We start from the raw sequence: 23592 nt of genomic DNA, 5'->3' as shown, positions 1-23592 counted from the left end.
AACAGTCAACTACTGAAAGCAACACTGGGGCTACAAAATGTTTTACAAACTTTATAAAGGAGACGCACAGTCAAGAGCAGTTAATGTAACAAACAATATATATGGTACAAGCAGCACTCGGGAGCAGTAATTGTAACAAACCCATTATATATGGTACAAACAGCACTTAGGAGCAATCACTGTAACAAACCCATTATATATGGTACAAGCAGCACTCAGGAGCAATCACCGTAACAAACCCATTATATATGGTACAAGCAGCACTCGGGAGCAGTCACTGTAACAAACCCATTATATATATAAATATATATAGTACAAGCAGCACTCGGGAGCAATCACTGTAACAAACCCATTATATATGGTACAAACAGCACTCAGGAGCAATCACTGTAACAAACCCATTATATATATAGTACAAGCAGCACTCAGGAGCAGTCACTGTAACAAACCCATTATATATGGTACAAACAGCACTAAGGAGCAATCACTGTAACAGACCCATTATATATGGTACAAACAACACTCAGGAGCAGTCACTGTAACAAACCCATTATATATGGTACAAACAGCACTAAGGAGCAATCACTGTAACAAACCCATTATATATGGTACAAACCGCACTCGGGAGCAGTCACTGTAACAAACCCATTATATATGGTACAAACAGCACTAAGGAGCAATCACTATAACAAACCCATTATATATGGTACAAACCGCACTCGGGAGCAGTCACTGTAACAAACCCATTATATATGGTACAAACAGCACTCGGGAGCAATCACTGTAACAAACCCATTATATATATAAATATATATAGTACAAGCAGCACTCGGGAGCAATCACTGTAACAAACCCATTATATATGGTACAAACAGCACTAAGGAGCAATCACTGTAACAAACCCATTATATATGGTACAAACAGCACTAAGGAGCAATCACTGTAACAAACCCATTATATATGGTACAAACCGCACTCGGGAGCAGTCACTGTAACAAACCCATTATATATGGTACAAACAGCACTCGGGAGCAATCACTGTAACAAACCCATTATATATATATATAAATATATATAGTACAAGCAGCACTCGGGAGCAATCACTGTAACAAACCCATTATATATGGTACAAACAGCACTCAGGAGCAATCACTGTAACAAACCCATTATATATAAATATATAGTACAAGCAGCACTCGGGAGCAATCACTGTAACAAACCCATTATATATGGTACAAACAGCACTCAGGAGCAATCACTGTAACAAACCCATTATATATATAGTACAAGCAGCACTCAGGAGCAGTCACTGTAACAAACCCATTATATATGGTACAAACAGCACTAAGGAGCAATCACTGTAACAGACCCATTATATATGGTACAAACAACACTCAGGAGCAGTCACTGTAACAAACCCATTATATATGGTACAAACAGCACTAAGGAGCAATCACTGTAACAAACCCATTATATATGGTACAAACCGCACTCGGGAGCAGTCACTGTAACAAACCCATTATATATGGTACAAACAGCACTAAGGAGCAATCACTATAACAAACCCATTATATATGGTACAAACCGCACTCGGGAGCAGTCACTGTAACAAACCCATTATATATGGTACAAACAGCACTCGGGAGCAATCACTGTAACAAACCCATTATATATATAAATATATATAGTACAAGCAGCACTCGGGAGCAATCACTGTAACAAACCCATTATATATGGTACAAACAGCACTAAGGAGCAATCACTGTAACAAACCCATTATATATGGTACAAACAGCACTAAGGAGCAATCACTGTAACAAACCCATTATATATGGTACAAACCGCACTCGGGAGCAGTCACTGTAACAAACCCATTATATATGGTACAAACAGCACTCGGGAGCAATCACTGTAACAAACCCATTATATATGGTACAAACCGCACTCGGGAGCAGTCACTGTAACAAACCCATTATATATGGTACAAACAGCACTCGGGAGCAATCACTGTAACAAACCCATTATATATATATATAAATATATATAGTACAAGCAGCACTCGGGAGCAATCACTGTAACAAACCCATTATATATGGTACAAACAGCACTCAGGAGCAATCACTGTAACAAACCCATTATATATATAGTACAAGCAGCACTCAGGAGCAGTCACTGTAACAAACCCATTATATATGGTACAAACAGCACTAAGGAGCAATCACTGTAACAGACCCATTATATATGGTACAAACCGCACTCGGGAGCAGTCACTGTAACAAACCCATTATATATGGTACAAACAGCACTAAGGAGCAATCACTATAACAAACCCATTATATATGGTACAAACCGCACTCGGGAGCAGTCACTGTAACAAACCCATTATATATGGTACAAACAGCACTCGGGAGCAATCACTGTAACAAACCCATTATATATATAAATATATATAGTACAAGCAGCACTCTGGAGCAATCACTGTAACAAACTCACTATATATGGTACAAACAGCACTAAGGAGCAATCACTGTAACAAACCCATTATATATGGTACAAACAGCACTAAGGAGCAATCACTGTAACAAACCCATTATATATGGTACAAACCGCACTCGGGAGCAGTCACTGTAACAAACCCATTATATATGGTACAAACAGCACTCGGGAGCAATCACTGTAACAAACCCATTATATATGGTACAAGCAGCACTCAGGAGCAATCACTGAAACAAACCCATTATATATGGTACAAACAGCACTCAGGAGCAATCACTGTAATAAACATATTATATATGGTACAAACAGCACTCAGGAGCAATCACTGTAACAAACCCATTATATATGGTACAAACAGCACTCATAAAAAAGTGGTACAACAGCACTAATAAAAAAGTTATATAGGGAACAAACAGCACTCAGGAGCAGTCACAATAACAAACACATTATACAGGGAACAAACAGCACTCAGTGACAGTCACAATAACAAACATTATATAATGTACAAACAGTAATCGAGAGCAGTCACTGTAATAACCACATTAACCCCTTCAGGACCGGCCTGTTTTTGCGATGTTTGTACGTTAAGGACCAGAGCAGTTTTAACACTTTTGTGGTGTTTGTGTTTAGCTGTAATTTTCCGCTCTCTCATTTACGGTTCCCATACAAGTTATATACTGTTTTTTTCACAACAAGAAGGGCTTTCTTTACATACCAGTATATATATTATGTCATATATTGTATTTAAAAAAAATAATAAAATATGGTGAAAAATAAAAAAAAAAAACATGTTTTTGGACTTTTACTTGAAAAATCTTTTACTTATCTACAAAAGCTAATGAAAAAAACTGCTAAATAGATTCAAAATTTTGTCCCGAGTTTAAAAACACCCAGTGTTTACATGCTTTATTGCTTTTTTTTGCAAGTTATAGGCCTATAAATACAAGTAGGAAATTACTGTTTCAATATATATATATTTTAAATGTATCAATAGTGACATTGTTACACCGTTATCTGTCATAAATCCCCGAAACACACCTAACATGTACATATTTTTTAAAGTAGACAACCCAGGGTATTCAAAATGGGGTATGTCCAGTTTTTTTTAGTAGCCACCTAGTCACAAACACTGGCCAAAGTTAGCATTTATATTTGTTTGTGTGTTAAAAATGCAAAAAACGCTAACTTTGGCCGGTGTTTGTGACTAAGTGGCTACTAAAAAAAGCTGAACATACCCCATTTGCAATACCTTGGGTTGTCTTCTTTCGCAAATGGTATGCCATCATGGGGCTAATTCTCATTCCTTGGCTACCATACGCTCTCAAAGGCAACCTAACCAATCTGACAAATTTCAATAAAAAAAAAAAAAGTAAAATCAAGCCTTATATTTGACCCTGTAACTTTCACAAACACTATAAAACCTCTACATGTGGGGTACTGTTATACTCAGGAGACTTCGCTGAACACAAATATTAGTGTATCAGAACAGTAAAATATATCACAGCAATAATATCCTCAGTGAAAGAGCTGTTTGTGTGTGAAAAATGCAAAAAACTTCACTTTCACTGACAATATCATCGCTGTGATATGTTTTACTGTTTTGAAACACTAATATTTGTGTTCAGCGAAGTCTCCCGAGTAAAACAGTACCCCCATGTACAGGATTTAGGGTGTCATAGAAAGTTACAGGGTTAAACACAGTGCTAGCAAATTAAATTATCTGGACTTTTGGCCTGGGTTGGCAGGCAGGTCCCTCAAATTGCAATCATTAAAATTACTTAATTAGGTAAAAATATTACATAAATATGCACGTAGAATTTTAATATATATACATATTTATATATTTGACGTCTACGTGTATATTTATGAAATTATTTATGTAATTATGTATGTGGACATATGTATATTTCGTATTATTTTTATTTATTTATTTATACATAGATATATATATCATTACATTCTAAGTATATTTTGATATAAATATATATATATCAATATCAAAATACTGTTAGAATAAAACTGAATATATATATATAATTTTTTTTTAATTATTAAAAATTATTTTTATTTTTTGTTATTTATTTTTATTAACATATTATTTGTATTTTATAATAATATATATATACCATATATATAGTTATTATATATATTGTATATATTCGTGTGTAATTTAAATATAAGTGTATTTTTATAATTATATACGTATATATAAATATAAAAATACACTTAGTGTGACATTATATATATGATATATATACATATATTATATATAGGTATATATAGATATAATACATGTATATATAGCATATATATACACATATTATTTTTTTTTTTACACAGATTTTTTTTTTACACTTTATTTTGGATTTTTCACTTGCAGGGAGACTGCCTGTCAGCACAGACAGTCCCCCTGCAGGCAGACACATGGACACCTATTGCGGTCATGTGATCGAGTGATCACATGGCCGTGGGGTCCTGATCTGCCGAAGGGGGACTGCCTGGGCAGACAGGCAACCCCCCTGGACCGGGTGGAGCACTGATCGCCGCCGTGGGACCGACGGCGATCAGGTAAGTAGCCCAAAACCGTTATGACGGTTCAGGACCGTCAGCGGTCCAAACGCACGTTTTACCGCTGACGGTCCTGAACCGTCAGCGGTCGTTAAGGGGTTAAATAACCTATATTATTGCAAGAACAAGACGACAACACTGCTACGCAGTAATACACTACCCTGCTTACACTTTATAATATGGGGGCCACCACTTCTAGCCTGTGTTAGAAATTATGCGGTAACGGTGGGAGTGGGGACAGTGCCTCTGCTTCTTGAAGAATTCACCAGGCATAAAAATAATTTGCTCTCATACTATTGGTTGCTAGAAGAGATTATACTATGGTTGGAAAAACTGACGGGGTCCCCCTCTCTTCAAAGTATTACACAAAATTACAGACACCAGACTGGTGAATAAACAGACTGCTATCACTAGGGATACAATAAAATGTATTATTAAACTCTTGTCCCCCTTGAATTGATTATATAGGAAGTAATCCAACAATTGTGTTCACAGATGATCCTTCTGTAGCATAGTGCAGTCTGTTTTTCCTTCTCTGTCTCCCATTGATACCTCTGTTTTTTATGTTCTTTTTTTTCTTTTCTTTTGTTTATTAACTTTTTTAATTAAAAAAAAAAAAATTCTAGTTGGCATTATTCCATCTTGTCCTGTAAAGGATTTAAAATGTATATTTCAAATGCATTTATTGTTATAAATGCTTATATATTCCTTGTCTACATAAAGAATAATAAAAATAATTTATGACACGGCATTAGGGGCAGTAAATATAGTGGACATGGAGAGACACACGTAAGGAGGTAGATACAGATTAGAGAAATTATGTCAGCCGCACTGGCACCATACACTGAGCCAGTGTGTAAACATGTGTAAACCTGTGACATTGCTACAGGGCACCATATAACATTTGTTAAACTCTACAGCCCAATGATATGTAGGACACGCTAACAGGAAACTTTTATCAGCAAGCTCCCAGAACCACCCTGTAGGTGATGCAATAGTTGTGACCGTTTTATGGGGTGGTGGGCTTCACTGATTAAAGGGACACTATAGTCACCTGAACAACTTTAGCTTAATGAAGCTGTTTTGGTGTATAGAACATGCCCCTGCAGCCTCACTGCTCAATCCTCTGCCATTTAGGAGTTAAATCCCTTTGTTTATGAACCCTAGTCACACCTCCCTGCATGTGACCTGCACAGCCTTCCATAAACACTTCCTGTAAAGAGAGCCATATTTAGGCTTTCTTTATTGCAAGTTCTATTTAATTAAGATGTTCTTATCCCCTGCTATGTTAATAGCTTGCTAGACCCTGCAAGAGCCTCCTGTATGTGATTAAAGTTCAATTTAGAGATTGAGATACAATTATTTAAGGTAAATTACATCTGTTTGAAAGTGAAACCAGTTTTTTTTTTCATGCAGGCTCTGTCAATCATAGCCAGGGGAGGTGTGGCTAGGGCTGCATAAACAGAAACAAAGTGATTTAACTCCTAAATGACAGTGAATTGAGCAGTGAAGTTGCAGGGGAATGATCTATACACTAAAACTGCTTTATTTAGCTAAAGTAATTTAGGTGACTATAGTGTTCCTTTAAATATTTTTTTCACCATCATTAACCCTTTTTTATATTAATTTTATATTTATTACTGATGTATCCAAATATTTGAGTTCGTGTAATAAAATAAATCACGTTTTAACGGTTTATTTTATTTTATTTCGTAAGAAAGTGACAGAGAAGAACCGTTTTGCCAGAGGCTGAAAAAGCTTACATTCCCTCCCCTCAGGCGTTTGCAGTGGTTTTCCTGTGTCACAATACCACAAGCTAGTGTGAAGACTGCGAGATGCACTCAGAGATTATTACCAATAGATTGCAATCTACAGGGTACGACTATTGATTAAGATGTTGCACAAAGAAACACATGCAATAAAAAGAAATACGCGTGCTTATTAGCATATATAATAGGTATACATATTCTAGATAAATAAAATTATTAATAAAATGTATGTCACACCGCACAACACTCACAGGTTAGTTTGAGAGAACGAAGGGCAGCGTTTTTAAACAACCCAGAGTCCCAAAGGGTGCAAAAACCCATTGGATAATATTCTTATTAAGGAAAACTGTGGGTACCATAACCACTCATTCATAATTAAGTGGTTATGGTGCCAGGAGGTCCCTGGTGTCAGTGGTTTAACCCCAAAGTCTTCTGTCCACTTTGTGAATGGTGAACAGTTTTGTAAATGGGGAGAAACGCCCAAATATTTTTATTTATGCAATAAAAACAAACAAACAAACAAAAATACAGCAATAATGCCAATACATAATATAACCTTTGGCAGTGCTCAAAATTTCCACGAGCCAATGGCACATGTAAATTCAGCTCTGCGTAGTAGAACTTAACCTTGTTTAATATACCTCTGTTCCACAAAGGTGACCTTCTCACCTTATTCAACCAGTGTAATAGTATTACATCCAGCAACACAACTGGTGAGATTGTTCCATTACCTCTTATAACTTGATGCACTTCAGTCTGTTGCCCATTTGTCCACAAGCACACATTGTTCAGTTTACATACCATGAACTATACTATCCATTACCAAGATTACTTGAATAATAGCTTATTAAATTGCCCAACGATTCAGGATGCGAAGATTTCATCTGCACTGTGAAAATAATGTTTATTGTTCTTTAGGGATATTGGTCTCCTAAAGACCCCTTGCGTCTCTATGAGATTAGGTTTGTTTTGCCCGGGTTATATTGGCTACAGGTTCATTCGCATTGCAGTATATACAAGAATCTTTTCGATTTTCATTTTCAAGTGACAGGTTTGTGGACATTTCGGGTATATGTGTATCATTGGATAGTTCCGCTCTTTGCAGAAACAAAAGGGTTCTCCGTTTAATTTCTGAGTTCAGATACTCTCTCTATAGAACATTAGATTTGCCTTTCTAGTAAACCTGCTACACAGACGGCAGTTAATCTAGTTGATGCGCCAATTCATTCCTGTCCTTGACTCAGAAGAGTGCTTTGCAAGCATCACGGGGTTTCCGGCGTGCATTGCTACATCGTAGCAAACATATCCACTTAAAGCTTACACAGCCACTTAACAGTATCTGGGAGACCAAGACTAAATACCACCGATGGAAATGTGTCTGAACAAACTTTACAGTACAAACATAGAATGCAGGACTACATTAAAATACCGTCTGCCCATTAGAATCGGCTTTTCTAGGTCACACTATTTATGGAGAAATGTAACTGTATATAGATGCCCAGTTTTAGCAATGTATAGGATTACAAATAGGTTAAAGGAACACTCCAAACACAAAGAACTTCAGCTTAGTTTTAAAATAACATCTGCTCAGCTCATTAAGAAGTCTATGAGGGGGGCGGAGCCTAACCAGCGAACTGGCAAGACGTGTACTGCAGGAGCTCCTGCAACACGGGCGCTGTAAATGCCCACCTGCCGAGCTACAGAGCCCAAATACTCCTGCCAATGTGCCCAGGACACGGAGGAAGTTTGCCGGAACACACAGCTACCAAACACGACGCCCAGGATGACCGAGCACCGCAACGGCAGAGCAGGGCCTAGCTCGAGAGGAGGCGAGGAAAGGCGGGCGCTTTCCCGCCAAACGCATACAGCCGCAAGCGACTACGAGTTCTTACCCCCCCCCCTATGGACCGGTGGGGGAGATCCCGGTCCCCGCCGGGCGGGGAGCCCCATGCCCGACACCATAGGACTGTATCTGCAACTCCATCGAGTAAGGTGGGAGCAGGGGCACCCAAGATGGCGGACATAAGCGCATCCAGCACGAAAAGCAAGCAACCACCCACCAAACAAGTCCACGACACACTGGTAAGAGACTCAATCAGTGTAAAACCGCAGGTGGACCCCCGGGCCACGCGGCCCATAGAGACACAAAGTAAACGAGGCACTACTAAGATGGCGGCCCACGACAGGCCCCAAGCAAGAGACACATACACCAAACGATCGACACAGCCCATGGAGGCGTTAGACCGGCTATATAAAAGCTTCTGTGCAGTACTCCACAACCATGGAGCGACATACTACCAAGCATTGAAAGCAGTAGCCCTCTGGATGCGCCCAGCAACCAGGCGCCGCCATTACGACGCACTGCCGAGGGCCCGAAGAGCGACCATCCAGCGGTGTCATTACAATTCACCAGAAAGGCGGGACGCGACTACTAGACGGGCAGGTACAAGCACCCGTTCCCATACAAGCAAGGACAGGAATACCATACAAGTCCCACATATACTCACCACACCGAACCCAAGATCCAGAACTCAATGCGGCCCACAGCGGCCCCATACAGCCACAACTGTCGGCCGGACCAACGTACAGAGGGTCACCCCACCGTCCACCGATGGAACCGAAACTGAGCACATAGGCGCTGGTGAACCCGCCTGCCCACACAGACTGATCCCACGGCGATGCCTTGACCCACTCTGCCTGCGTGCCCTTGAGGTCTGCCTACCCCGAACGGGCATGGGCTGAATGAGACTGATTTGCGGACACATAACTCTCTCTAAATCTACCCTTGCTTTTTATATTCTCAATACTTAAATGTTTGACTGTTTAGCCTCTCAGTATAGCCTGCACCATAGAGTCAAAAAAGCTGCAGCATTTATGATACCAGAGACCGACCCTCCCTGTTTTTCTCTTTTCTTTCTTTTCTTTTAAGCATGCCTTTCACTATGAACGGCCTCAACGTAAACAGAGAATTAACTGTAACTGAACTCTAACAAATATAACCCAAGCTCTGTATTATACCAGGTTTAACGCCTAGAATAGGGCAGGAGTTATACTAGAATGTATTTTGACACGCTAGCTTACTCTACGCCCATACTAAAACAAGCGATATAACGAGGTTAAACTGTTTTAAAAAGTTTAGCATGTCTGTTTATTATTTTTATCTAAGCCTCTCTTGAAAAATAACGGTTTAAGTACACGATAAGTTAGTCTACACTGGGGACACCCTAAGTTACCCAAATATAGTTGTCCAGATATATCAGCGAAGATACCTTTCGACCAAGTAACGGAATTACCTGTCGGTACCTCTAAGGTACGCTGTAGCAGACGAGTTATTTAGCAATATGTTTATCGTGGTTCATTCATTAATGCCTAACGTATCACTATGTTCGTCAAAAAAAAAAACATTCTGTGCAATTTCTCTATGCCACTGTTTTATCCATATACGTTTCAATATAAATGCACGCTGTTGTGGCGTATGTAATTCAGATGTAATCACCTGCACACCAAAAATAAAGAATTCAAAAAAAAAAAAAGAAGTCTATGATTGGACAGCCACAGAAAGTGTCCATACTGGGGAAGAAATGGTGGCTCGCAGCAACTCCAGATACTAGATCTGATATTAGATCTGCAGCTATTGCAAGCCTGGATTCCACGTACGCCCAAATAAAACACAAAATACTAATTTCATGCATGTTATCGTTAGGGGTAGATCTACTCTGAGTGTTCCTTTAACTGCCCATTTAATTTAAAGGAAGGAACACTCCGAGCTCCTACAGCTAAAGTGATTGGGAGATTAACAAAAAGTGTCCTCTCTGTCACTTTATGACTTCAAGAGATGTCAGCAATTTAAACATTATTTATGTAAATCACAAAGTTGCACCCTCCCTGCTGTCAGACAGTAATAAGGGTGCTATTCTTGGTTTCATTGTGCCTCAGCACAAAGCAGAAACCTATGTTACTCATGTAGAGAATTGGACTCAATGTGACAAAAAGTCATGTACCCAATAATTTAACATACAAATCCTTTGTTTGGCACTCATAATGAGGCCTGTTCGCTAATCGGATAGGTGCTGTAAAATTTTATAAGAATAATAAGAATTTTGGTCAGTTTTGCAACATTTGACAAATCCTCAGAATTCACTATCGAGTGATGGAATTCATAACCATGGACAATATAGATTTTTTTCCCCCCTGGATTCCATCATACTTTATACACAGATACAATTACACACCCATAGAAATTAATTTTCATATAATTATCTTTTTTCATGGCACAATAGCACCTGTGATGGAAGCTCCTTCTCCTTTCAAGTTATTTGGGGCAACTGTTATAAAGTCTGAGGACCTGTTGGCTGAAATTTTAGAAAATGTCTAGTTTATACGGATGATACCTGCTTCAAAGAGGGGTCAAGAGGGCATGATACCTACTTATTCGTATGACTGGGGAGATGAAATGAAAATTTCTAGAGGAAGGTTAGAGCAGAGGGGAAGATATCTGCCAGACCAGTGATAGAGGGCAGTACACCCTGAAAAGTTTCTGTCCCAGGACAGTCCTTGCTGTCAGAGGAGATGGCATAAAGAACATAGTAGGACATATATGAAGCCAAAGCTGGGAACTAGTCACACCTGATGCAGCTACACAAACAAAGTCCTGCTTTTTATCCTGATAGCTTTTAGCAATTCATTATTTAAAAAAAAAATCAAAAAATTGTATTGAACGGAGAATATGCAAAAGTGCTTTTAAATAGATGTTTTGAAGCAGAAAAGCTATTAAATAGATGTTTTGATGGCAAATGTACAGGGAATGTATTATTTTTTTTCTCTCTTTTTAAGTACCTTAAATTCCCCTTTAAAAACACATTTATTAACCGCCTTCTCTTCTACATAACCTTGCAATGTCAAAATCGAAAACGTCTAGTCGGTAAGCAATTGCCTGTTGATTTAATTGGAACGTTTTTTTGCTGCCATTGAGAAATGCAGAATTATTAAAAGCGGGCTTGTCATTTGGTAATTTGTTTTATTTTGCTTTCCATTATTTTTAATTAGGCATCAGAGCAGCACACAGTGTCATGCTATAAGAAGATGTATTAGTGCAGTCAACATCTGAGCATCCTACAGAACAATACCAATAGAATTAGGCCACCTCTAGCATGTGAAATTTTAAGATCTCCTTTCTTCTGGCTACAATAGAAAGTGCTGCAGTTGCAGAGTCTGTGTATTCAAACCACAGGTTATATTCCCAGTGTGGTCAACTTAGCTTTTCATTTGACTGAGGTTACCGAGTGTCATTCATTTGGGTAATAGCATCTAGATCCCAGCAACTACATGAAAACTTTAGAACTAAAGAAACGCTTTCTTGGTTAAATGACTCAATATTCTTATCATAATGTAAATGCAATTAAAACACAATCACAAAACTAAAAACAAATAATAGCACCATCTAGTGGACAGAAACCAACTAACACATATTAAGAATCTCGCTGCCAGTTGCAGTAGAATTGCAGTACAGTTGAGAAAGATTAAATCTTCAAAAGCCCTTTAATACAAGGCACAAGAGTGTGTTGCCAACAAGAAGCAAAAACTGCATTCCATAGACCTGTAAAAACAAGAAACACCTTGCAAGCAGCTAAAAATCAGACAGTAGTGCCGATAAGGAACTGTAGTCGACATTACAAAGTTACAAATATAATTAATTCACAAGTTGATCAGAGTGCAAGAGGGTTGAGTTACTTAATAGTAACATGCAGTGAAAGGGGGGGGGGGAGTGACTTGTAGCAAAAAGTTAGCTGCGGTATATAGATAGGTAAACATAATTCACTTGGGGAGAAAAATGTAAATCTCCCAACTTCGCTATTGTGACAGCTTGCCTATTATAGCCTGAATTTTTTTATTCGGATTTCATTTCACTGCCAATTTATAGAATAGTGAATATATCCAGTTATATAAACTCACATGCTGCAGTGTAATGGTGTTTGGAGTGTTTCTTTAATTTACCTAGCCTTAATAAAGCAATCATCACCACGCAGGACAAATGTGCAAACACTGTGCATTTGCTCACAAATAGAATGTCTTATGGAAGAATCTTAACATAATCTCATCAATTCTAGAATTAGACAGTAGGCCTTGATTTAATATTGTTGGATAAGCTTTCTATTTTTGGATACATTTAAAAAAAAAATATAAAGAATAATAATTTTAATATTCAAATATCGGAAAATATAGGTCATATATAAAAATATATTTCAAAATATCAAGAAATATAAAAATATCCCAAATATATTTTCTTATAATATTAAATCATTGTTTCCAGCACTATGCTAATGCAGAATATAGGCACAATAGAACCCTCTAAGACGCTCAGGTATTTTGGCCTATAATCTGAAATTCACTTAAAATTCCTGACCACTCACTTTTCTGTATAGTCCTGAACAGGTAAAGTTCTCAGAAAATGTTTCCAGTATAGGTATTTTGGCCTGCAATTTGGGTTTCTGACAATTTAAACGTTAATGAAGAGCCCTGAAATCCAATATATTATGATGCTCCATTGCACATCGGCATCACTGGAACAATATGGCTAGTTTTCCAATTTCAGTACTGAAATATTGAAATAACCACTGAAAATCGCCCAGAGCACTTCAACTCAATGAAGTAGTCTAGGTGCAGTGGTCCTGTAATTTTAAATCCCCGCCATCCCCCTTTTTTCTGCCACTGAATGGCTATTTTTGTTATTACATGAAATGGTTAAGCACACCTTTAGTGGCAGTCTTCCTCACAGTCTCTAGAGGCCTCCATTACAAAGTAAAACTCTGGTCTTTAATCAAATATTGCAGATAGCAGCATTTGATTGGAGGAGTGCAACGTTTTGCTACGCATGCGTTCTCATCCCCAATACTTTTCTGTGAGCAGCATTGGATCGGACAAGATCGTGGGTGACGACAGCATGGATGGCGACATTGATGGAGGCTACAGCAGAGGAGTCTTTGAAACTAGCCAAGTCATCTATATTAAAACTTCACTTTTAAATGGGGGTGGATAATGATCAGATTGATAGAACGGAATCCACAGTCCTAAAAATGTAATTTTTTTTGCAGAATTGGTTCTCTTTAACAATGCTACAACATAAATGCTATTGAAAACAAAATATTACTTGAATTGACAGAAGATGGCTTATCAAACGTAGATTTAAAATTCTGGAATAATGTCTTCTTAGGTAAAAAAATAAATAAAAAATAAACCAGGAAAAAATAAATAAAAAATATATTAAAAAGCCCCTAAAACAAAAAAAAATAGTCAAAATATATATAGCTCCAACACATCTAACAGTCAAAAGGTTAGCTTTGCCTTGGAATTGCCAAAAAAAGCTAAATTAATGCCATGGCACACATAAAGCAAAGCCTGCATTTTAAGTGACACAGATATATGAAAAATGTATTGACTTTAACCCCTTAAGGACCAAACTTCTGGAATAAAATGGAATCATGACGTGTCAGACATGTCATGTGTCCTTAAGGGGTTAAGGACTTTTAGAAAAAAAAATTTAAGGGAAGAAAACAGCTATACATTGTTTCCCCCCCCCCCCCCACCCATATTACAATTGCATATTTCTTGCAAGATACTAGACAGACAAAAGCAACACAACTCAAAGTAGCAACAAAAAGCATTCTTATTGCAGCATATAACATGTATCTACCCTTACCTTATATATATAAGACATCCTCTAAAAATCAATATGTAGAGAAAGAAAAGGACATGGGTAAGAGAAACAAAACAAATGTGATAAACAGTCCACCAAAGTTTTCTCTAAATGGCAAAATCGACTAATACGTGGTAACATTAACGGGATCCAATTTTCTTAAGTTTCCTTAGCAGTAGTAAACTTTGTATACTCATTATCTATGAGTGACTGTGTAACGGTTTACTCTTACACATAATTTACATATGTCCCATTAGCTGCATATAGCGTACAATGAAATTAGTATCAGACAGAAGCCAGGCGGCTGTCTGGTCGCCTGTAGTTCTGAAAACCGAATTCATGATTACACTTTGTCCAACATGGTTTATGCATTTATGAGTGAAGGCCAAATGGCTCCCAATTAAAGATTTTTAGTAGCCATCATCATTTTAAGAACACACTGCTGGTTTAAAAGGTTTTGTACATCACGGTAGAATATGTTGGTGCTTTAACATTCAGAGAGGTTTACAAAATATTTATATAAACTCTTTATATGAGAGTTAAAATAACTAAAGGGTAGAATGCAGTTGTTACCTAATGCAGCCTTGGAAAATTATATACACATGTACATGTACAAGGTTGCTAAAAATCCCACTGGCATTAGTCTGGTTGTAATTTATTAACCCATCAAAGGTCAGAGGAAGAGACGAGGTAAAACACACCTCTAGCTAAAGAACCGCAGATTGGAAAATTTTATATCTGATCAGATCATACATTTCTACTGAAACCGTTCACACGAACTTGACCTCAAAAAGGTACTTAAAATATAGTACTTTGATAGAAAAATACCAATCAAAAGCTACAGAATCAGTAATTGACTGTTATCAACTCAAGTTATCACTCTTGGGGTAACGTTAAATAAGTATAGAGTAAATAATTCAAACATACAAAATGAAGACTAATTAAAAAACAAATATATGTTAATATTTCCGTAACTTACCCAATATTAACAGATCTGAAGCAACAGATGGGATTTTTTGTATTAATTGGCATTAACTTTTGTTAAAGTAAAAAAAAAAAAAAAAAAAAAAAAAAAAAAAATCAGATCCATCAACTACACACATTTTAATAATTATTACTTAAAATAGGTTTACTTATCGAAGGTGTCTTTTAGCGATTTTCTACACTCTGGGGATATTTTACATGAGAAGAGACTTGTTCTTTGATATGTGCAGTAAAACCTGAACAACGAATTACTTCCCTGTATCTACCACACTCTTTCACATCTCCTAAGACTATCAAAATCAGCATCTACCAAAGGGAATAATCAACCTAATTTTGTGTTAACGGGACACTACAGGGAGTGCAGAATTATTAGGCAAGTTGTATTTTTGAGGATTAATTTTATTATTGAACAACAACCATGTTCTCAATGAACCCAAAAAACTCATTAATATCAAAGCTGAATATTTTTGGAAGTAGTTTTTAGTTTGTTTTTAGTTATAGCTATTTTAGGGGGATATCTGTGTGTGCAGGTGACTATTACTGTGCATAATTATTAGGCAACTTAACAAAAAACAAATATATACCCATTTCAATTATTTATTTTTACCAGTGAAACCAATATAACATCTCAACATTCACAAATATACATTTCTGACATTCAAAAACATAACAAAAACAAATCAGTGACCAATATAGCCACCTTTCTTTGCAAGGACACTCAAAAGCCTGCCATCCATGGATTCTGTCAGTGTTTTGATCTGTTCACCATCAACATTGCATGCAGAAGCAACCACAGCCTCCCAGACACTGTTCAGAGAGGTGTACTGTTTTCCCTCCTTGTAAATCTCACATTTGATGATGGACCACAGGTTCTCAATGGGGTTCAGATCAGGTGAACAAGGAGGCCATGTCATTAGATTTTCTTCTTTTATACCCTTTCTTGCCAGCCACGCTGTGGAGTACTTGGACGCGTGTGATGGAGCATTGTCCTGCATGAAAATCATGTTTTTCTTGAAGGATGCAGACTTCTTCCTGTACCACTGCTTGAAGAAGGTGTCTTCCAGAAACTGGGAGTTGAGCTTGACTCCATCCTCAACCCGAAAAGGCCCCACAAGCTCATCTTTGATGATACCAGCCCAAACCAGTACTCCACCTCCACCTTGCTGGCGTCTGAGTCGGACTGGAGCTCTCTGCCCTTTACCAATCCATCCATCTGGCCCATCAAGACTCACTCTCATTTCATCAGTCCATAAAACCTTAGAAAAATCAGTCTTGAGATATTTCTTGGCCCAGTCTTGACGTTTCAGCATGTGTGCCTTGTTCAGTGGTGGTCGTCTTTCAGCCTTTCTTACCTTGGCCATGTCTCTGAGTATTGCACACCTTGTGCTTTCGGGCACTCCAGTGATGTTGCAGCTCTGAAATATGGCCAAACTGGTGGCAAGTGGCATCTTGGCAGCTGCACGCTTGACTTTTCTCAGTTCATGGGCAGTTATTTTGCGCCTTGGTTTCTCCACACGCTTCTTGCGACCCTGTTGACTATTTTGAATGAAACGCTTGATTGTTCGATGATCACGCTTCAGAAGCTTTGCAATTTTAAGAGTGCTGCATCCCTCTGCAAGATATCTCACTATTTTTAACTTTTCTGAGCCTGTCAAGTCCTTCTTTTGACCCATTTTGCCAAAGGAAAGGAGGTTGCCTAATAATTATGCACACCTGATATAGGGTGTTGATGTCATTAGACCACACCCCTTCTCATTACAGAGATGCACATCACCTAATATGCTTAATTGGTAGTAGGCTTTCGAGCCTATACAGCTTGGAGTAAGACAACATGCATAAAGAGGATGATGTGGTCAAAATACTCATTTGCCTAATAATTCTGCACGCAGTGTATAGTCACCAGAACAACTACAGCTTATTGAATTTGTTCTGGTGAGTAGAATCATTACCTTCAGGCTTTTTGCTGTAAACACTGTCTTTTCAGAGAAAATGCTGTGTTTACATTACAGCCTAGTGATAACTTCACTGGCCACTCCTTAGATAGCTGTTCAAGATCCTTCCTGGGTCATGGCTGCCTAAAATGCATCCAAACATTCAGTATCTCCACCCTCTGCATGCAGACACTGAACTTTCCTCATAGAGATTCATTAATTCAATTCATCTCTATGAGGAGATGATGATTGGACAGGGCTATGTTTGAATCATGCTGGCTCTGCCCCTGATCTGCCTCCTTGTCAGTCTCAGCCAATCCTATGGGAAGCACTGTAATTGGATCAGGCTACCAATTCTGATGATGTCAGCAGACTGCTTGTTTTTTTTGGAGGCAAACAGCATGCAGATCTACAGCTTCTGGCTTGAATACAGTAATATTTTTAATATTTATGGAGGCATGAGGGGCCCAGGGGGGGCTAGATGGTGGTGTTAACACTATAGGGTCAGGAATACAGGTTTGTGTTCCTGACCCTATAGTGATCCTTTAAAATGTATTCCATATCCTTGATAACCTTAAGATTTCCTAAATTTAGAACGATTTACTAGTGTATCTAACATTTGTTTCCGGATAGCTGAATTTGCATAGATTTATTATTTAACCCCGTTTTCTAATTGCTGCAGATTTCAGAAGAGAGAGATGGAAGATAAGAGATGCGACAAAGATTCTTTAAGAATGATTTTTGTGGTAATTAGGAAGAAATATATTGACGATTAAACTATTAAGGGTTTTTATGCTTTGTTTAAGATAACATAACAGCAGGACTGAAGGACACAAAACTGTATCAGGATTTTTGTAATTAAGGTCAGAATTTTAGGTTTTCTATAATTTGCTTGTAATTAGGAACAAATAATAATGAGTAATGAGTAAGAAATGTATTGAACGGACATAAAAAAAAAAAAAAGTTGATTTCTAGAACCAGCTAAGAGATTTCTCATGCCCCAGAGATATTAAATTTGAAGCAGTTTCTTACGTAGTCCTGCAGACAACGTGTAAGAAACACTTTTCCAATGCTTTATCTACAGAAATCCTCATTAGTAGGAACACTATCAGGAACAAATCTGTATTCCTAACACTATAGTGCCCTTGTCCCTTGTTAACCCCTTAGTGACCAGACCATTTTTCAATTTTCTTACCGTTAACCCCTTAATGACAAGTGACGGACGAGGTCCGTCACTCAGGGGAAACCCTTAAACCCTTGTCCGTCACCCGTTAAAATTAACCCCAGATCGCCGCAATCGCGGGGTTAATGGTGCTCCGGTCTGCCTCTGTATTAGAGGCAGACCGGGAGCACCGGATATGACTGTCCCAGCTCATGTGCCCGCTCTGACAGCATGTCAGAGCGGGCACATGTGCTCAGTATACTCACCTTCCGCCTCCCTGCACTTCTGGGTTCACTGTGAAGTGCAGGGAGACGGATCAGTGCTGATCCTGCCCCCTGTAAAAAAATAAAGTTAAATTAAAATCCCACCCCCCTTTACACAGTTTAATAAAAAATTAACCCCTTCCCTGCCAATTGATCACTGACTACAGTGATCAATTGGCAGGGATTTCATTTGACGATGATCTGACTTTTTTTTTTTAACCCGTGAGGGTTAATTCTTTTTTTTTTTTTTTTTAACCCTCAGGGGTTAAATTTTATTAATTAATTAAATATTTTAAATTTTTAAATATGGTACAAGCTAGCGGAAAAATGATCCCACGCCAAGGTTCAAAATATGCCTTTTGAAACACCCCGGGGTGTCTACTTTAAGAAATGGTAGGCCTTTGTGGGGTAGTTTGAATTTAAAACCTGCGAAGATGCTTGGAAATTGCACATAGGCCCAGTGTCAAAATTCAAAGTTCGGTAAAAACTGATATGGCTTGGTCTCCTTTATGGCACTGTAGCTTCACGAAATAGTGCCAAAGACATTCATTGGGGGTGTCTTTTTACTCAGAAGACTTAGCTGAGCATAATTTTGGGGGTTTGAACTTAGTGGCACATATGAAATATACAAAATGGCCAGCAAAAATGCAATCCGTATGTAAAAAAATGCCCAAAATAATTTTTTACCACATACTTTGGCATATATTGGTGAAAAAATGGGGACATGCTAAGGCACAATATGCACCTTATGAGATACCCTGGAGTGTCTACTTTTACAAATGGTAGGCCACCACCACCACCAAATTAAACATTGTAACACTGATAACTGTCAGGAATCCCTGAATAACCTATTTTTTAAAAGAAGACAACCTAAGGTATTATACTTGGGGTATTTTGTCTCTTTTCATGCAACCATTTTACCACCAATCTATGCCAAATTTAAAAGAAAAATAATAATTGGTGATTTTTTTGACACACATAGCAATTTAAGAATATATGTACGTAAAAAAACTTTAATGGTTACTGCCAAAGAATACCCCAATATGTGTTCAGTAACATCTCCTGATTACAGTGAAACCCCCCATGTTTAGGTGTGTCGGGTTCTCTTGTGGCAAAAATACCTTATTTGGAGGGTGCGCATTCCAGTTTTCCAACTTGGAATTTTCACAGTTGGTCATCATGCACCATGTACTATTTGGTACATTTTTGAAGCCAGCTGATGTAATTTACCCCCATCAAACCGTATATTTTTTAAAAGTAGACACCCTAGGGTATTTCAAATGGTGGTATTTTAACACTTTCCATGCACTAATGATACCACCAGTCTTTGGAAAACTTTTGGGTAGTCATTTTTTGTGTTATTTCTCTCTCACATTGTATTTTAGGCATGGATTCTCAGTTCCTGTTATGTGTTACTGACAAAGAACACCCCAATATGTGTTCAGCAACATCTCCAGAGTACAACAATGCCCCCAATATACAGGTTTTATGGTTTTTTGCAAACTTACAGGGGTCAAATTTCCATGTATGCACATTGATATTTGCCAGATTGGTGTGCTGGGCCTATGTTGCCTTTGAGACCGTATAGCAGCCCAGGAATGAAAATGAACCCCATCATGGCATACCAGTTGTAAAAGTAGACAACCTACGGTATTCAAAATGGAGTATGTCCAGTCTTTTGTAGTAACCAAAGTTAGCGTTTTTATTTGTTTTTTATAAAAAAAGTTTTTTTCAATATATATATATATATATATTTATACAAAACACACACACACACACACACACACTTTTATTTCCTATATATGTATATTATACATATATAATGCATATATGTGATTTCAATATAAGTGTATTTTAAAATGTGTGTGTATATACCTCAAAGTACACTTATAATGAAATCATATATATGCATTACATATTATAAAATGCTTTAATTATTTTATAATATATTATACATATTTAGTACAGACACTCCTCACTTACCGACCGGGTTCCATTGCCATGACCCAGTCATAGAACGAATAGGTCGGTAAGTGAGGAGTTAAGGGATTTCCTGCTCTTGTGCGTTCGTCTATGTTCGGGGAAACTTTCCCGAACATATACGAATGCACCAGAGCAGGGAATCCGTCTAATCTATGTTCGGGGAAATGTATTGCAGTCTGGGGTAATCACTGATTTAATGTAAAGGAGGGATAGGGGATGAAATATCTTTGCAAAGGATGAGGTAAGGAGCTTAACAAGATCTGTAGATTAGGGATAGGCAACCTTTTGCGCTCCAGATGCTGTGGACCACATCTCCCCTGATGCTTTGCCAGCATTATAACCGCAAGAGCAATATGCGAAATGTAGTCCAAGGGGCCTTTTATAAATATATGTGGTTATCATTGACAGTGACAATGAGAATGAATATTCGAAGGATTTGAGGATTCATACGTTTACACTAGTGAGTTTTTTTTACCCTATATTTTTTTTGTTACATTATACAGCAAGGTAGCTTCTTATATGCCGGTGCATCTTATATTGATTGACTACCGGTATATATATCAGCTGATCAGGTGTAATGGCAATTTTTCTACTCTCAATAAGCCTTTTAACAGTTTAAATAGATCTAATTGCAGCAATTAAAGGTTTAGCAGGAACAGAATAGTACTTGTTTGCATACCGAATCCAAAGCCTGTATTTTACATTTAAAATATAGGCTTCCTGCGATTCAAGTCCATTTAATGGGCACTATCGATTTGACAGCTAAAAGCATAATTTTTTTTATTTTTTTTTACTATTTGGCCTCAATAGCAGCCAGTAGGCTAACAGCTAAGATAAAAACAGCCTTTGAGGGTCAAAAGAGAAAGCTTGCTGTAATAAAAGACTAGCGACTAGTTGCAAGTAACATACAGGTGGTACTCTTAACTGGTCCCCCCTGTCCCTCAAGTGGAGGCTTTATATTTCTTATTGTGTTTGTGAAATTTGTTTTTTGAATGATTTTCTGCACATAATTTATGAAGCGTATGGGCTTTTTCCCCCCCCACCCTATTTGAGGCAGATTATAGCTCTGCAAATGGCAATTCTAAAAATATAAAAAGCATTTAAAAAATAAAATAAATTGAATACATATTCGATTACTCTCAAAAAGAAAAGTTGTAGAGTGTGGTATAGTTTGGGTTGACCCTTCTACCAGAATCTTGTGTACATTAGCACCTGAGTGTCAGCAACACAACTATTAATTAGCTGTATATTCTGTAAAAGTTGCAGCCACTGCTACTTCTGAAAAAAAAAATTCGGTGTCCCTGAACATCATTATATACACACCTCATGTCTCACAATGTTACAGTTGGTTGATTGAGGTTAAATAACTCTGACCTCAATCTATATTACATTGTATGGATCACATCGCCCCAGCTCCTTCTTTCTTCACCAGAACTAAATACTTAATTTAGGGACCTGGCCTCTGGTCACAGCTTGCTATGTAATTAATTGGTGAGAGATCAGAATCAGACCTCTCCTCATCCTATACAGATTTGGCAGCTGTATTAACTGATGCGTGTCCACATCCAGTGACGTATTTGCCACGAGGCAAACAAGGCATTTGCCTAGGGCGGCACTTTACAGGGGGTGGAAAAAATCTTGCCCCTAAATGCTCAGGCATATACCCTGTTAGCCTGGTGGCAGGCAGCTAGCTGACTTCCAAGGTGGGTGGCAAGGGAGCGCTGATTTGTGAGCTCTCTGCTCGACTCCCTTTTGAGGGAGCAGAGCAGAGAGCGCTCACAAATCAGCGCTCCCTTGCCGCCTGCCTTTGAAGTCAGCTAGCCGCCCAACTGCCTGCACTCCTGCCTCCCTCCCTACCAAAGCAGCCCAGTTAGCAGCCTCACTGGACCCCAGGTAAAATATCCACCCAGCTCTCCCAAAGGTAGAAATAAAAATAGATCTGTGAGTGTGGGGGGGGGGGGGTGTGTGTGTGTGTGTGTGTTTCTGGCTGTCAGTGTGTGTCTGTGAGTGAGTGTATGTCTATCAGTGCGTTGGAGTGATTGTGAGTGTTTGTGTCTGTGAGTGAGAGTGGGTAGGTCCGTCAGTGTGTGAGGGAGCCTGTGTGTAAGTCTGTGAGGGAGCCTGTGTGTCTGAGTAATTTTGTGTGTCTGTCAGTATGTGTCTGTGAGTGTGTCAGTCAGTGAATGTGTGTGTGTCTGAGTGAGTGTGTATGCCTATCAGTGTGTGGTGTCTGTGAGTGGGTGTGTGTGCGTCAGTGACTGAGTGTGTATGTCAGTGATTGTGGGTGTCTGTCAGATTGTGTCAAATACGTTTGTGTGTGTGTGTGTGTATGTCAGTGCATCCGAGAGTGTTTATCTGTCAGTCAAAGTGTCTGTGTTAGTCTTTAACAGGAAGAGGTGTGGCATTGACAGAAAGGGGTGGGACAAATGTAAATTAGGGGGTGCCCGAGTTCCGTTATGCCTAGGGCAGCACAGATCCAAAATACACCACTGCCCACAACATGGTGGGTGTAAACAGAGTTGTGGAAGCATGTAAGCTAAAACATAGAACTAAAATCTGATTTCAATGATACGAATGTTAATAAGCATGGTTCCTTTTGTTTTTACGTGTATTTAAAAGATATGCCACTTAGTCAATGCCTGTGTAGGCAATCTATGCTTGCGAGACAACACAGCAATAGACAATCTGTGGGTAGCATTACACTACAAATTCTCTTACAAAGAAAAAGTTCAAAAATAAAAAC

The 23592-nt window shown here is 38.3% G+C and overlaps 1 protein-coding gene across 5 annotated transcripts in view; it reads right to left on the bottom strand.

Annotated features, from left to right (window-relative positions):
- ARHGEF6 (Rac/Cdc42 guanine nucleotide exchange factor 6) overlaps positions 1-23592 on the bottom strand; it is a 116060-nt gene that overhangs the window by 17029 nt on the left and 75439 nt on the right. For 4 of the 5 annotated variants that reach the window (XM_063432022.1, XM_063432023.1, XM_063432021.1 and 1 more), the window contains exon 17: positions 14530-14550. The exons of the other annotated variant lie outside the window; for it this stretch is intronic. In XM_063432022.1, coding sequence (XP_063288092.1) covers positions 14530-14550 — 21 coding nt within the window. The remainder of the gene's footprint in view (positions 1-14529; positions 14551-23592) is intronic. 5 annotated transcript variants of the gene reach the window in all.

The sequence above is a fragment of the Pelobates fuscus genome, chromosome 9 (assembly GCF_036172605.1).
Source record: "Pelobates fuscus isolate aPelFus1 chromosome 9, aPelFus1.pri, whole genome shotgun sequence".
Lineage (NCBI taxonomy): Eukaryota > Metazoa > Chordata > Amphibia > Anura > Pelobatidae > Pelobates > Pelobates fuscus.
Note: the sequence above shows the minus strand (reverse complement) of the source record. Positions and strands in the feature narration are given on the sequence as shown.